This window comes from Cordyceps fumosorosea, assembly GCF_001636725.1.
Source record: "Cordyceps fumosorosea ARSEF 2679 chromosome Unknown scaffold_1, whole genome shotgun sequence".
NCBI lineage: Eukaryota > Fungi > Ascomycota > Sordariomycetes > Hypocreales > Cordycipitaceae > Cordyceps > Cordyceps fumosorosea.
In genome coordinates, this window is record NW_017387301.1 from 2,055,230 (window position 1) to 2,068,749 (window position 13,520).

General features: G+C 49.5%; 3 protein-coding genes across 3 annotated transcripts; 1 reads left to right on the forward strand and 2 right to left on the reverse strand.

The window, feature by feature from the left end:
- Window positions 1-5,541: 5,541 nt before the first annotated feature.
- Window positions 5,542-7,427, reverse strand: ISF_00660 (Bromodomain protein; the record flags this gene model as incomplete). Its single annotated transcript, XM_018844267.1, has 5 exons — window positions 5,542-5,577; window positions 5,636-6,105; window positions 6,162-7,029; window positions 7,079-7,181; window positions 7,231-7,427. 5 exons carry the CDS (start codon window positions 7,425-7,427, stop codon window positions 5,542-5,544), a joined length of 1,674 nt encoding a protein of 557 aa, XP_018708717.1.
- Window positions 7,428-8,502: 1,075 nt separating this feature from the next.
- Window positions 8,503-9,708, forward strand: ISF_00661 (Ovarian tumor, otubain; the record flags this gene model as incomplete). The annotated part of the gene is made up of 3 exons (XM_018844268.1): window positions 8,503-8,857; window positions 8,910-9,175; window positions 9,229-9,708. 3 exons carry the CDS (start codon window positions 8,503-8,505, stop codon window positions 9,706-9,708), a joined length of 1,101 nt encoding a protein of 366 aa, XP_018708718.1.
- Window positions 9,709-10,457: 749 nt separating this feature from the next.
- Window positions 10,458-11,082, reverse strand: ISF_00662 (hypothetical protein; the record flags this gene model as incomplete). Its single annotated transcript, XM_018844269.1, has 3 exons — window positions 10,458-10,712; window positions 10,768-10,874; window positions 10,944-11,082. 3 exons carry the CDS (start codon window positions 11,080-11,082, stop codon window positions 10,458-10,460), a joined length of 501 nt encoding a protein of 166 aa, XP_018708719.1.
- Window positions 11,083-13,520: the final 2,438 nt, after the last annotated feature.

Below are 13,520 nucleotides of genomic sequence, written 5' to 3' on the forward strand. Positions count from 1 at the left end.
AAGCTCTTCAGCTTTCAAGAATGCAATGATAAACTGCGTGACTGGCGGATGCACCTTTCCTGAGCTGTAAGCACCCCCGTTCCATTTGCCTTGAGCCAAAAACATAACATCGGAGACACGTTAATACATATACTCATTGACTGACAAAATGGTATATTTCGGACGCCTATAATTGGGCATTGGCAAAATGCTCATCAGCTGGAGAGCCGCTGTAGTCTACTCATACAAATGGGTAATACACCTCTCCTGGCCGTGATGGGACACCCGAGATCAGTCAAGAGAAACTAGCTACCAAATCAGTTGTCTGGACTTCAAGCCACGGTACTGTGTTTGCGTTTGACAGTGTGATGCCACGAATTTCACGTTTAATGACTGCTTCCAAGTGATTTAAAAGCCATGCTATATTATGACAGCACATGGAGCTGCAATGAAATTGTACTACCTAGCAATCGTCAGTTGTTAGTGTGAATGGTTGCTCTCCAAATGGTGACAACAAACTATAGCCTGTACAATTTGCAACTCGTCGGCCTTTACCACCCAACGGTAAAGATATATTCCGGTCTGAAGCCCTGGAAAACACGACAAAGATTATCCGCAGCAGGCAACTGTCTAATGCGATATATACTGGAACACGGCCGATACGTCGCGCTCTCTATATTCCTGTCTCAACAACAGATCCTGAATAAGCTTCAAGCCATCGTTAGTGAAATGGTTCCAAGTGCTCGTATCGCCGTACAGAATTGCCGGAGCCTTGATATATTGGTTCCCGTCCGGCCGGCATCGCTTGCATTTGAATGTGGCATGCGTGTCGCTTCTTGTGTCCGACCTGTACTGAAAGAGCTCTCTCAGGCTGTCGAGAGAGAAATGGCGCTCAACGTCCTCTGCAGAGTCCACCACGCAGGACGAAAGACTCTGTTTGTGCGACTGCCGCTGAAAAATTTTCTCCTCGATAGTACCAGTAGCGATGAAGCGATAGACAAAGCAATCCTTTTTCTGGCCATCACGCCACACACGTGCAAGAGCCTGCTGATCTGCGGCCGGGTTCCAGTCAGGATCGAACAGAATGAGCCGATTTGCACCAATAAGATTAATACCACACCCTCCTGCCTTACTGCTGAGCAAAAACACAAATTCGTCGCCGTCAGGATCATTAAAACGGTCCACCAGTTTCTGACGCTTGTTCACGTTCATCGTGCCATCCAGGCGTAGGCATCCGTATTGGCGTGATCGACAAAGTCTTTCGAACAAATCCAGCGTCGATGTATAGTTGCTAATGAGGACGATTTTGTCATTTGTATCCTGGCGAATGCGAGCCAGCATCCGATCTAAAACTTGCATTTTGCCAGAGTACCATGGCTTGACTTCACGGTCTCGCCCACGAGCTTCTTTTGGGACATAGTCGTCTGGAAAACACGTTTCCGAGCCAGGAAGATCCTCACCCAAGCTGAGAAGATCGGGGTGATTGCAGAGTTTCTTGAGAATATTGATGGCCTTCAAGGGCTGGCTTCCCTTCCCTCGTAGCAAGGCCTGGATGTCGGGGCTGGTGATGAAATAGTTGTACAGATCCAGCTGGAATGGCGCGAGATTGCAGAAGACGACGTGCTCGTACTTGACGGGTAGATATTTAGATAAAATATCGTTTGTTCTGCGGATCAGGAACTTGTTGACTATTGCCAATAATTCGGCAGTACACGCATCACCGCGCTCTTTGTCCTGTTCCGAAGCATCTGCATCGCGGCCTCTGAGGATGGGGATTTCGAATCGTTTTCGGAACTCAAGTCGGGAGCCCAACAGATCCGGGTTTGCAAAACTAGTCAGAGAAAAGTACTCTGTTAGGTCGTTCTGAATGGGCGTGCCCGTCAAAATAATGCGTCTCGACACATTCAGATTATTCAGCGCGTTGAATGTGTTGCTATCTCCGTTCTTCAGACGATGGCCCTCGTCACAGAAAAGCAGACCGATTTTCGTATGCTTGAGCTCTTCTACATTCAATCGCAATGTTTCGTAGGATACAATTATGACTGGTCTTGTGACCGACCGCCCTGAAGCAATAGACCACTGTCGAAGCTGACGCGTCAAGTCCTCTTTTGTGGCTTTTCCATCGATTGCAAAAGGAGTGATGGCATTAGCACCAAGCCACTTTGTCAATTCGTTGGCCCAGTTCTTCACCAAACTTGCAGGGCAAACAACGATTGCTTTTTGAATTGTTGGTTTTCCCGCGTCTGGTGATTGCTTTAGAAGTGTCCACAGGAGCGTGATGCATTGCAGAGTTTTCCCAAGACCCATCTCATCTGCCATGATGCACCCGTTCGCCTTCTCATCAATGAGACCGGCGACACAGCGATACATAAATTTGACACCCTCAACTTGATGAGGACGCAGAATCTTGGCTAGCTTGGGGTCAAGAACGACCGGAACACGTGGGCGTTCCTTCTCAACATTTTTTTTGATTCCTAATATCTCGGCCAGGCTTTTGTGAACGAGGGGAGAATCAAGTTTTTGGGTATCTTCAACCTCTTTCTTTTCACCCAAAGATGCTGGTTGCATAACTGTGCTTGAATTGTCGTCGATAGTTGGGTCGTGTAACACAATGGCAAACTCTCCGCTGGGGTCATGTAGGGGCTTCGCGACAAATACCGCCCCTCGTCTCAAGCCTAAGGTCGGTGGAGGCCGATTTGGACTGTAATGAACGCTGGATTTATCCTTGAGAGGAACGGAAAAAGCTTTGCGAAATATGGTAGCTTTATCTTTGGCTTCAAAGACCGGGAACCGGTTGGCATCTCGCGTTGCCAGAGCCAAGCGAGCGTCGTTCGTATAGGGTTTGTCGTCCTCAGCATTCGCGTCAGAGCCTCTGTAGTCAACCCGCTTCCGCTTACGTGACGGTTTTTCGACTGAACCCGTATGCGAAGCTGATCCTGGACATTTGAACGGTTTGTGAAGTCGCCCAACACTATGCGTGCGCTGGTATCGTGTCGGGGAAGCCGCATCTTTCGGTGTGGAGGCACCCCTGCCCAAACAATTAGAAGCTGGACGATGTGAAATGAATTTTTATAACTCACATATCGGACAATGATTTTAGTTGGCAGGTCGTTGCCTTTTCAGGTGGGTGATCTGGTGCGGTTGTCGTAGTGTGTCTTGTGGCTGTAGACGCGTAGCGCGTCCCTTCTCGTGTGTCTTGCGTCGCGGTGTCAGGTGATGAAGTTAGGTTTATTAGTCTGTAAATGGCCTCGGTTGTGGGACAGCGCCTGTACGCTAAATTGAATATAACTACTACCCTCCGCCCGCAAGATTATCTAGCAACAGTTCGAGTCATTTATTGCACACTTCGGCCAGAGCACTCCAGTATACCCCAGTCATTTTACCACTCACTGGAGGCCCAAAAATCGAGCTTATTATTAGGCTGGCGTCTGCTCACCATGTCTGCTGACTTCTGGGCTGGCTACTTGAGCGGCGCTGTGGGGATCATAGTCGGCAACCCACTTGATATCGTGAAACTTCGCCAACAAACTCAGCATACAAACAAAACGGCAATCACCTTCCAAAATACTAGGTCGCTGCTCGCTGGTGCTGCTGCGCCACTTTTTGGTTACGGTGCACTGAATGCTATTCTATTCGTGTCGTACAATCGCACAGAATCGGCACTCAGCCACACTCTGCGAGCAGAAAAGAACCTGGGGATAACTTGGATGGCGGGAGCGGTTGGCGGCCTTGCGACTTGGGTAGTCAGTGCCCCGACAGAGCTGGTAAAATGCCGGGCTCAAATGCCCCTCCCAGCGCCGAGATCTAGCCTCAATATTGCTACAGATATATGGCGCACGGCGGGAATTAGAGGTCTCTATTTTGGGGGATTTGTTACAGCACTGCGAGACAGTATCGGGTACGGATTTTACTTCTGGTCCTATGAGCTAGCGATGCGAAGTTGGCCGCTGCCGGATGGACCGAGACATCTTTCCATTAAGAATGAAGCTCTGCGAGTGATGCTCTGTGGCGGTGTTGCGGGGATCGTTACCTGGGCAAGTGTCTTCCCACTCGACGTGATCAAGACCAGACTTCAGACGCAGATGTCAATACACCACAGCATGGCGCAAGAGAGGATTCAACGGGCGCGAAAAGGAGCCTGGCTGATAGCCAAGGACATGTTTCGTGAAAACGGCATCAGGCCATTCTTCCGAGGTCTCACAGTATGTAGTATACGAGCCTTTATTGTGAATGCAGCTCAATGGGCCGTCTACGAGGGCCTCATGCACAAATTTGGCGACGGTAGATTTCGTAACTACGAAGTTGCCGAACAGTATTAGACGACAGCAGACAGCAACTCGTTTCCTTGTAATCACACGCACACAGAGAGACAACGAGGCAGGCAGAGAGAGAGAGACCATACAAACGCCATCAGAAAATAAAATCAAATCCCACTAAACCAAATATTTTACATTAACAAGACTGGCCAACTGTCATGTCGCACAGTGAAAGCCGGCCTAAGAAAGTTCGTTACACGATTTGCAATGCTCTCTGTAGTAGTTTAGCAAGTCCATCAAGTGCTTGCACTGCGTTGATAATGTGTCGTATGGCAGCTGCCACGAATAAAGCACATGGAATAGGAAGTTAAAGACTAAGGACCGTCTCTTGTTTCCACTTTTCTGTGTCCAGACCGACCTGGCTGAACCAGTGGTTGATAGCTTCTCTCGCCTCTGCGGCCAGACGCTCGTCTGTTATATCAGGTCTCGATGCCGCACGCTTCGAAGGACTCTGCGACACTATTTGATCACGCGCTTTTCGCCTCCCCTCTCTCTGCGTTCGCCATTCATCCCGACCTGCAAAATATCGCAAGCTATGCCCTAGGCCACTGTCCTTGGGAGATAAATGGTGGTGCGGCCGGTCTGAGGGTGGTGCGGTAAAGAAAAGCACCCTTCCTGCATTATCATGCTGGAGCTGGGACCGAATGTGAGCAGGCAAAGCCTCGTTTGCGCTGTCAGGTAGAGTATAGACCTCTGGCGGGCGAGGCGGATTATAAGCATTGCTATGGCCTGCCTGGGGTTGTGCAGGCATGTTTCGCGAGCCGTGATTTACATTGAAAACTGGCGTGCCTGGATTTCCCACTTGCTGATAGCGCATGGCTGCCGGAGATTGAGAAAAACTACCCGCGTAGGCTGGGGCAAATCCGGGTTGATGCGGCTGTGCGTACTGAATGGGACGCGCTGAGGTTGTATGCGTGGGCATCTGTGGAAGTGGCACTGGGGTCTGCTGGGGGGGATGCACCCCTGGCTGAGGTGTACTTGGCTGGGCATTTGCTGCCTGCGTATGATAGTGACCAGGTGATGCAGGCCCGAGAGTACCACCAAACGAAGCAGCACCCGGGGTTTGGTGGTCTCCGTGCATGTCCCTGCCCTGCAAAATCACTGACCCCTGACGGCTGGGGTCCAGTTGGCTCTCAGAAGCAGTAGCGGGATTCATGGAAATGGACTCCGGAGGCGGCGTTTCCTGAAAATGCTTAGTGTCTAGTTTAACGAGAGCGAGAGTTCGAGGATAGGAATCATTGAGGACTCACATGCGATTCTGGCGGCCGTCGATGGACAGCGCCTACAATGGGTGGCGCGTTCGGACTGCCCCAAGTTGGACGTGGAAGCTCGTCCGAGACCTTCGCATCCTCACGTAATAGATGCTTGATGGGACTGGGCACCTTTCGCATTGGGTGAGGAGTATCGAAAAGATCCATTTCGTAATCCCGGTCTCTCACTTCATCTGGAACACAGCTTGCCCAAGTTTTGATCTTGTTGAACCGAAAGTTCTCCTCATTGTATCGGGACTCACACACGTAGACGTGCTTGTCAGCAGCAAGGCCACGTGGTCGGCCTTTGTTGAATCGGGTCACAAACATGACGAAACAGCGATCCACAACTTCGCCAATCAGGTGGTCACGGTACTGTCCTGTTTTGACAACCTCGTGCTCGAAGAAATGCTTCTCAAAGCGATGAACAGTTTGTTCCGGCCGATAGTACCAGCATGCATTGATCAATTTTTCTCCTTCGCGATCTTGCCACATGCGAAAGATCTGCCCGACAGTTGGCTTGGCAAGATCATTCGGGTTGCGAATATGGACCCAATCGCCTGTTTTTTGTTAGTTCATCAAGTCTCAACAGCAGGCGGGGGGTTACACTACTCACCAACTCTCCAGATATTTCCACCGTGCTCAACATGATCTACAGATAGTTTCCCATCCTCGTCACGAAACTCGTCATCTGACTTTGCTTTCTCTTGCTCGGCCAAGGATTGAGTTTCATTTTGTAGTTCGATAGCTGCTTTATGCAGTTCGCTTTGATCTTCGTTGTATGCCTTTGCATTCTCAAACATCAGATTCATATCATCGAGGAAATTGTCAACGCTGTTGTATTTCTTGCGTTTGGCTTTCGTTTTGATGTTGTCGAGAGCAATGGGAGTCGTAATCGTTTGATAATAGTCTGGCAACGTTGATCTGTCAGGCAATTTTTCAAATGGAGTAATCAGCAGTGCGCCGTTGTTTGCCTTTAACCGTCGAATGCTTTTAAGAACTGACGAGATGCGAGCCTCAACAGGTGTAAGGACCATTGGAGGGCGTCCTCTTGCTCTGTGAGAATCGTCGTCCATGTCAACATCGCGATCTTTAATGGGCATTCGTTGCTGCCGACGTCTACCACGCCTACCAACACCGGCACCATATTCGTCGTCGTCGTCATCGTCTTCCTCTTCTTCATCGTCATCGTCGTCGTCGTCGTCGTCGTCATCTTCCTCTGAGTTCTCAGCTTCAGAATCGCGGGGTGGAGACTCTTCGACAGGAGGTAGTTCCCCGAGATCAGGCAGGGCGGCTTCTTCTTTGGAAATTATCGAGGATTGTACGAGCTTGTCTAGCTCTTGCCTGAAGATTCCTTGTAGTTTAATGGCGGCGCCGAAGATAGGGGCGGATGGGCGATTATAAACTTGAGCGTTGTGAAAGATTTGCGACACATCTTTCACAAATTCCGGCAAATTTGAGTATTGCTTCTTCTGTATCTTGCCCTGTTCGAGGTTAGATCCAAGTCGTGTTGTATGACGGTCTTGTACATACCCTGACAGTACTGAAAGCCACTGGATCAGATATAATTTCAAAATAATCCGGAACGGTGCGTCGGTTCGGAATGCGCTGAAAGCCTGCTGCAAGTTCTTCGCCGCTGATCGCTTGTTAGCTGTGGTCCGGGCTCTTTCTGCATTGCTCCTTACTCTTCAGATATGGTGCACAAGAGCGTAGACAGACGTTCAATTGTTGCGTACAAGTCGTCACGCGCATCAATCACCATTTCCCCCTCCGCGTCGCTCTCAATGCCATCTGGGCTATTGTTTGCCATCTCGACATCCTCGTCGCTGTGTGGAGTCGCAGATTTGCGCCGCGCAAGCGCAGAGCTGCGCCTACCAGTCATCTGGATGGGTTGACTGAGAAGAGGATAGAGAAGGCCACAAAGAGAAGCGAGGTTATTAATTAAAGCGTTAGATGATGGATTCATGCGTCGCGTCGGTTCGGTTGACAAACGCGTTGCGGAAAGGCTTCAAGCGTCTTGAAGTGTGGAGGCGGACTAAAGTGTGGAGGCGGACTACGGTCGCACATTAGCCAAGGTACCGCCATTTGTGCAAATGAACAATTCGTCCACATCATACCACATCATACCACATCACACTAAAACACAGCATCTTTGAACGCCTATTTCTCTATGACTAGGGATGTAATTAAATAAATTTTTATATGCACTAATAGATAATTAAGCGGTCTATAATTTGGTATATAGAAACCTCTATTTTCAGCTTTATCTATAGAGAAATAAACGCTTAAAGACGCTGTGTTTTAGTGCCCTGTGGTGCCTTGTGTGTTGCCGAGCTTTACCCGCCGAGCTTTACCCGCCGAGCTTTACCCACCACAGCACTGGCGCTGTCACAGGGCACCACAAGGCACCACAGGCCAACAAGACATAGCATTTTTACACGATTATTTCTCTACAAGAAGATCCATAAATTAGAGTTTCTATATATCAAATTATAGATCAATCAATTATCTATCAGTGTATAGAGAAAGTCATTTAGCTACATCCTTATTCGTAGAGAAATAGGCCTTCAAAGATGCCGTATTCTGGTGTGATGTGGACGAATTGTTCATTTGCACAAATGGCATCTTAGCTAATGTACGACTGTAGGCGGACTGTAAATGCTTATGTAACCCAGCTTTGAGACCTTCGAGACAAGTTGAACTAATCAACGAAACCACCACCCGTGAAGGCAAGAAAATCCACAGCTTACTTGTATCTGATTTCATAATCCGAACTTAGGTATGAGACGTGAATTTGAAGAATGCGGCTGGCTATTAACTTGCTGGTTATAAGCTGTGCGCCTAGATTTTCGTCAAAAGCTGATTGCTACCTGACGCACACCCATATTTAGTGACCAGGAGCTGTATATCAACACGGTTTGATTCTTTTTGCTTGGCTGAGACTTTTCTGTATCGAGATGAGAGCTCGATACAAGTGGCCAGGCGGGACTGGCATCATCACTCTCGGGGATGACGCCACGTTGGGGGACGTAGTAAAGGAACTGACTACCAGAACTCTTGTTACCAACTTTGGTATCAAATTTGGGCCGCCTACTGCGATGAAAGATCTTGATATGACCGAAACCGATCAACTAGCAAAGTCGCTCGGCATTCACGGAGAGACGCTGACTCTTGTGCCAAGGGAGGAGCGCCCTTTCCCATCGAAGCAGTCCATCGGCGAGGAACACAGTTTTCGGGCAGAACACCACGGAGAACAAAAGCTGGAACCTCACGAAGTCAATGTCCCTTGGGGATCCAGGGAGGGCACCCTATGTAGGTGATAAATGCACGAATAACATCGAACAGCATACTGAGTCCAGACCAGTACTTCGAGTAATGCCAAGCGACAATAGCTGCCTCTTTACTGCGTTCGGCGGTGCTCTCCCACAGCAAGTACCGGCATCAAAGCTACGGCAAATGATGGCCGAGTACATTCGACAACACCCGGACGTGTACACCGAAGCTGTTCTGGGAGTCCCTCCAGAGCAATATTGTCGAAGCATCATGAACCCCGACAGATGGGGCGGCGGCATCGAGTTGACCGTTTTATCCAATATATTCGACATAAGAATCTGTACTTATGATGTGGAGGTCCGTATAGCCCAGTCAATTGGAAGCAAAGGGCATAAGCTGACAAATCACAGACCCAGAATCTTATTCCGTTCGGAGAAGGCAAACGTGACCAGTGCATTCTGGTGTATTCTGGCATTCACTACGACCGTATTTCTTTCAGTTATTCTGACTACCCATACACCGATCCTATGCTTCCACCCGAGATGGACCGGACCACGTGGCCAATAGAAGATGTGGAGGTTCTCGCTAAGGCTCAGGAGCTGGTCGGGAAGCTTCACATGGCTCATTACTTCACAAACATGGATGGGCTAGTTCTGAAGTGCGATGTTGCTGGATGTGGTTGGATTGGCTCAGGGCAAGCTGCGGGCCAAAAGCATGCCGAGGCAACAGGCCATGGTCAGCTCAGTGAGGTTGTTGATACCCGGGCAGGTGCTATTCTTCGCAGGTGCAATGCCCGAGGCTGTGACTTTATGGGCCAGGGAGATAATGCTGCCAGGCAGCACTCACGAGATACCGGACATAAGTCCTACCTGGTGATTGAGGATTCGTAGCATTTGATAACTAAGTACTTATGAAACTCATGCGTGCTTCGGAGTGCTTGTGCACTAGCCCTGTTTCTTGTCTGCGAGGAGCTGAGTGTGCAAGTTGTCCAGATTTGACAACGAGAGATTTAAAATCTCATGCTTGTTCCTCCATACCTGCTGGCTCTGGGCGTACTGTCGGGCTTGTGATACTGGTGGTGGCGGATCGGTGATTTTGGTCACCAGGTATGCCGTGGACGCTTCAGCGATTCCATATATCAATACTCCAACAAGGGGAACACGCGTGAGAACATAAAATCCAAGTCCAAAGCCAAACAAAACACCCTCGCGATTTCTGAACCAGTTTCGCTTTTCATCCTTGGTGAAATGTATGCGGGAGAAATATGGCACCAGCAACTCTCGCATTAAGCTCCGGGACGAGAAGTATGTCTGCAGGAATATTACGAGATATCTTCGAGGCAAAAATACGCCGGCGCCGAAAATGACAACTGCAGGTCCTGTTCCAACGGCTTTCTTGAAAGTGTAGAAGCTGGCAGCTGGCAACACAAGTTTACCAATCCCGGGAACATGGGACAGGGAAAAAATTGTAAGAGAAAGCAGGGCTTTGTGGCCAAACCTCCTCAAAAAGTTATAGGCTGCAGCCCAAGCATCGGTCTTCTCAGACTTGACGTTGAGAGGTCCCCCATATTGACTGAAATTCGGATAATAGAGGCCACGAAGCTGACACTGGTCATCATGCTTGTGCTTTTGTGCGTATGTCAAATCAACCCAGTGGAGGGATTGCATGAATCTAGCCGGTCAGCGCCTTCGTCAGTACGAGAGGTGAAATTGAAGCCATACAGGTTGTCTAGGGTCGGCACCATGTACCGCATGAGTACCATTAGAAAGAAGGGAATTTGCAACACGTATTCAGCCACGAAATCGAGGCCATTGAGGAGAGAGTCGTCCCAGGTCGCAGATTCTAAAGGAAGAACGAACGAAAGCAGCCAGATGGTGAATTTGACGATGGCAATCTGTATGATTATGTCTTAGTTGAGGTCCGGAGAGGCACCATGGGCGTACACATACTGGAATGGAAACGATGAGGCGTATTGCAATGCCAATAGCTACGGCATACGCCGCCTGCCTGTAGTGGTCGCTGGTGAACATGGCGGGATTCTGAAGTGCTCGATGAGCTTTCCACTGGAAATTAGTATTTTAAGATAGAGATTTATTACCCGCCCCCGTATTTATACCGGACGTACCGCCAACTAGGGTAAGCTGCATGCCTCGAAGAACAGCATTTATGTCAAAGTTGGACATGTCCAAGAGTGCTGTGGATTTCGCATGTTGATGAGGAGAGGTGAGCGAGGCGCTGCCTAGTTGATCAGGGTCTTTCGCCATGATAAATGGGTAGATTATGAGTGTTCCACTATTCAAAGTTGTCGGTCAGAATAGCAGGAGCTCGTTGGAGAGAAACCAGCTGTGTCTCGTGATCTTGTTTGTTGAAGCTCTCTCTGTAAGGGTTGACGCAAGCTGTGGCGACGTGCAAGCTCGTAGGTACCTAATCAACTACGATTACTAGGTAGGTACGTACCAGGGTACCTGGTAATAGTAAGGATGTTAAGGCATGAAGTTCGCTGACAAAAGGGAATGTGGGTGTCCGAGCAGGAGTGCTGGGCCATCAACTTGTACGATGGGGATTCTTATGAACGATCTAAAAACTCAATTCGCACACCAAAAAAAGAAAATAAATCGAGTATATGCATTAATTAACACTCGGCGGGCAGCTTTCAAATCAAAATCACATGTCGGCTCCGCGCAAGACGCGGCACAACAAAGCACCAGACAGATGACTAATTTAATTGGTTACAGGCCGTGCCACACTTTTTAAGACAATGCCGTGCACGTATTTAGCCAGCCATAGATATGTATGCTCGGCAGCCTCCTTGTTTGCATAGTCGAGTCTTGATCAGCCATGCGAATGGCTGAATAGCTTGCAGCACATCTGTGCTTATTAACGACCGTCCATGAAACGCACCCGAACCCTTGCCTGGAAAGGCATTTAACCCAGGAGGAAGAGTATCATGGAGCCGTACGAGCCGCCAAGGCTTCTGAAGCGGCGAGTCGCAACTGCGCCAACGCTGCTGCAACCGCACCCAAGGACACATCGTCCCGGGGAGAAAAGTGATGGAGATGTTGATACCCTATTCAAACACTCGAACGCCAAGGTGGTTTCTCTCGTTGCGCTGAGCGACCAGACATTCAGTTTGGAAAGCAGTAATCGAGATACCATCGGGCCATGGCAATCCCATTTTGAGAGGACAATCGCAATCGGTCGGTTGCTTAACTATAATTTCCTTCTACTTGACGTTACTCTGACGCTGCATGCATGCAGGCTCTCTCAGGCTTTATCGAGCTCCTGGCTCCGTGGCGTTTCTGAGTTGTGGAAGTGCCTTGCAACCCATCTTCCCCAAAAGCCAGTGCTGGTGTATGGAAGAAGATGGGAGCAAATTCATCCTACAGATACGGCCACCGGGCTATTGGCGAATAGAACTTGCCTCCCCAAGCCCTCCTGGTAACGAGAATACCCTTCGCGACTGTCTCGAGTCTGTTCTCCTTCTGGATAAGACTCCCTGCCCTTTCAAGGAGTCCGTGCCAATACTTCTCCCTTCGGAATCTCCACCGCCGAAGAATCGGCGCCCGTGGAAACCACTGCGCAGCTACCCATCGGAGCCAATCCTTGCCAGGGGATTGGGAGGCGTAGGCAGTAGCGACAGCCTACTGTTGAGGGGAGATGGCCCGAAGAGAGGGACGCTTGCAGAGGTACAAGACAATGGCTCTAGTGAAAAGGCACTCGGAGATAATATCAGTCGCGCGAAGTTTGGACCCAAGAAAATGGCTCGAGACACGCCGCGCGGTAATATCCGAGATGAGACGAGGCCAGGGCGACCCGAGGTCATCGACGAACCAAGCTTGCAGATAGCTCGCATGCAAAACAGCCCAAGCCCAGCAAGCACGTCATACGCTACACCTAGTATCGATCAGGGGAGCACTCAGTCAGCGCAGGATTTTCTGGCAGTTCCTGGTGCAAATCAGACCGCCGACATCTTATTGCAACCGAACGAAGAAGGGCGAGCAAAGGAGAAGCCACGCCTCATTGTCAATGAAAGGGGGAAGATTCAACGTCGGTATACCATTGCCTCGAGTGGGAATAATACAGAATTGGATGTTTCTGTCCAGAAAGCAAATACGAGCGGCGTGCATTCACGAGAGCCAGGTCGCCAGGATAAAACACCAAATACCTTTGCTGCACATTCACAACAGATGTTCTCGCAGATACCGATGGATGTCGCCACTCCAGTTAAGAGCCATTGTTATCGCCCTGCTACATCTCCACAGAATGCTGCACGGCGACGGGCACAGTACAAAGAGCTTAGCGATTCCACCAGCTCAGAAGATGGAAGACGCGTCCGTCATCCTCGCGAAACAGCTGCGTCTCCAGACACACCAGGACCGGGACAAGCTGGTTCATTACCAGAGTCCATATTTCTACTGTTCTATACAATATCTGCTCTTATAATGCTAGTGGCGAAGGTAGTAGAGGCCGCGATCGTAAACTTGTGGAAGTTGACTGAGAACACCGAGCGCATACATCACCAAGCCGACCACGTCCCAGGTCAGACTTTCGAAAACCCTGATACTAAACGCACAGGCGATGATGATATATAGTTGATAGAGGGAATCAATTAATAATGAGCGAGCAACAAATAGGGGTCAAGGAGTTTTGTCACAGATGTTCCGCCGCCGGGTGTTACCCGCCAGTGTATGTGATGCGACGT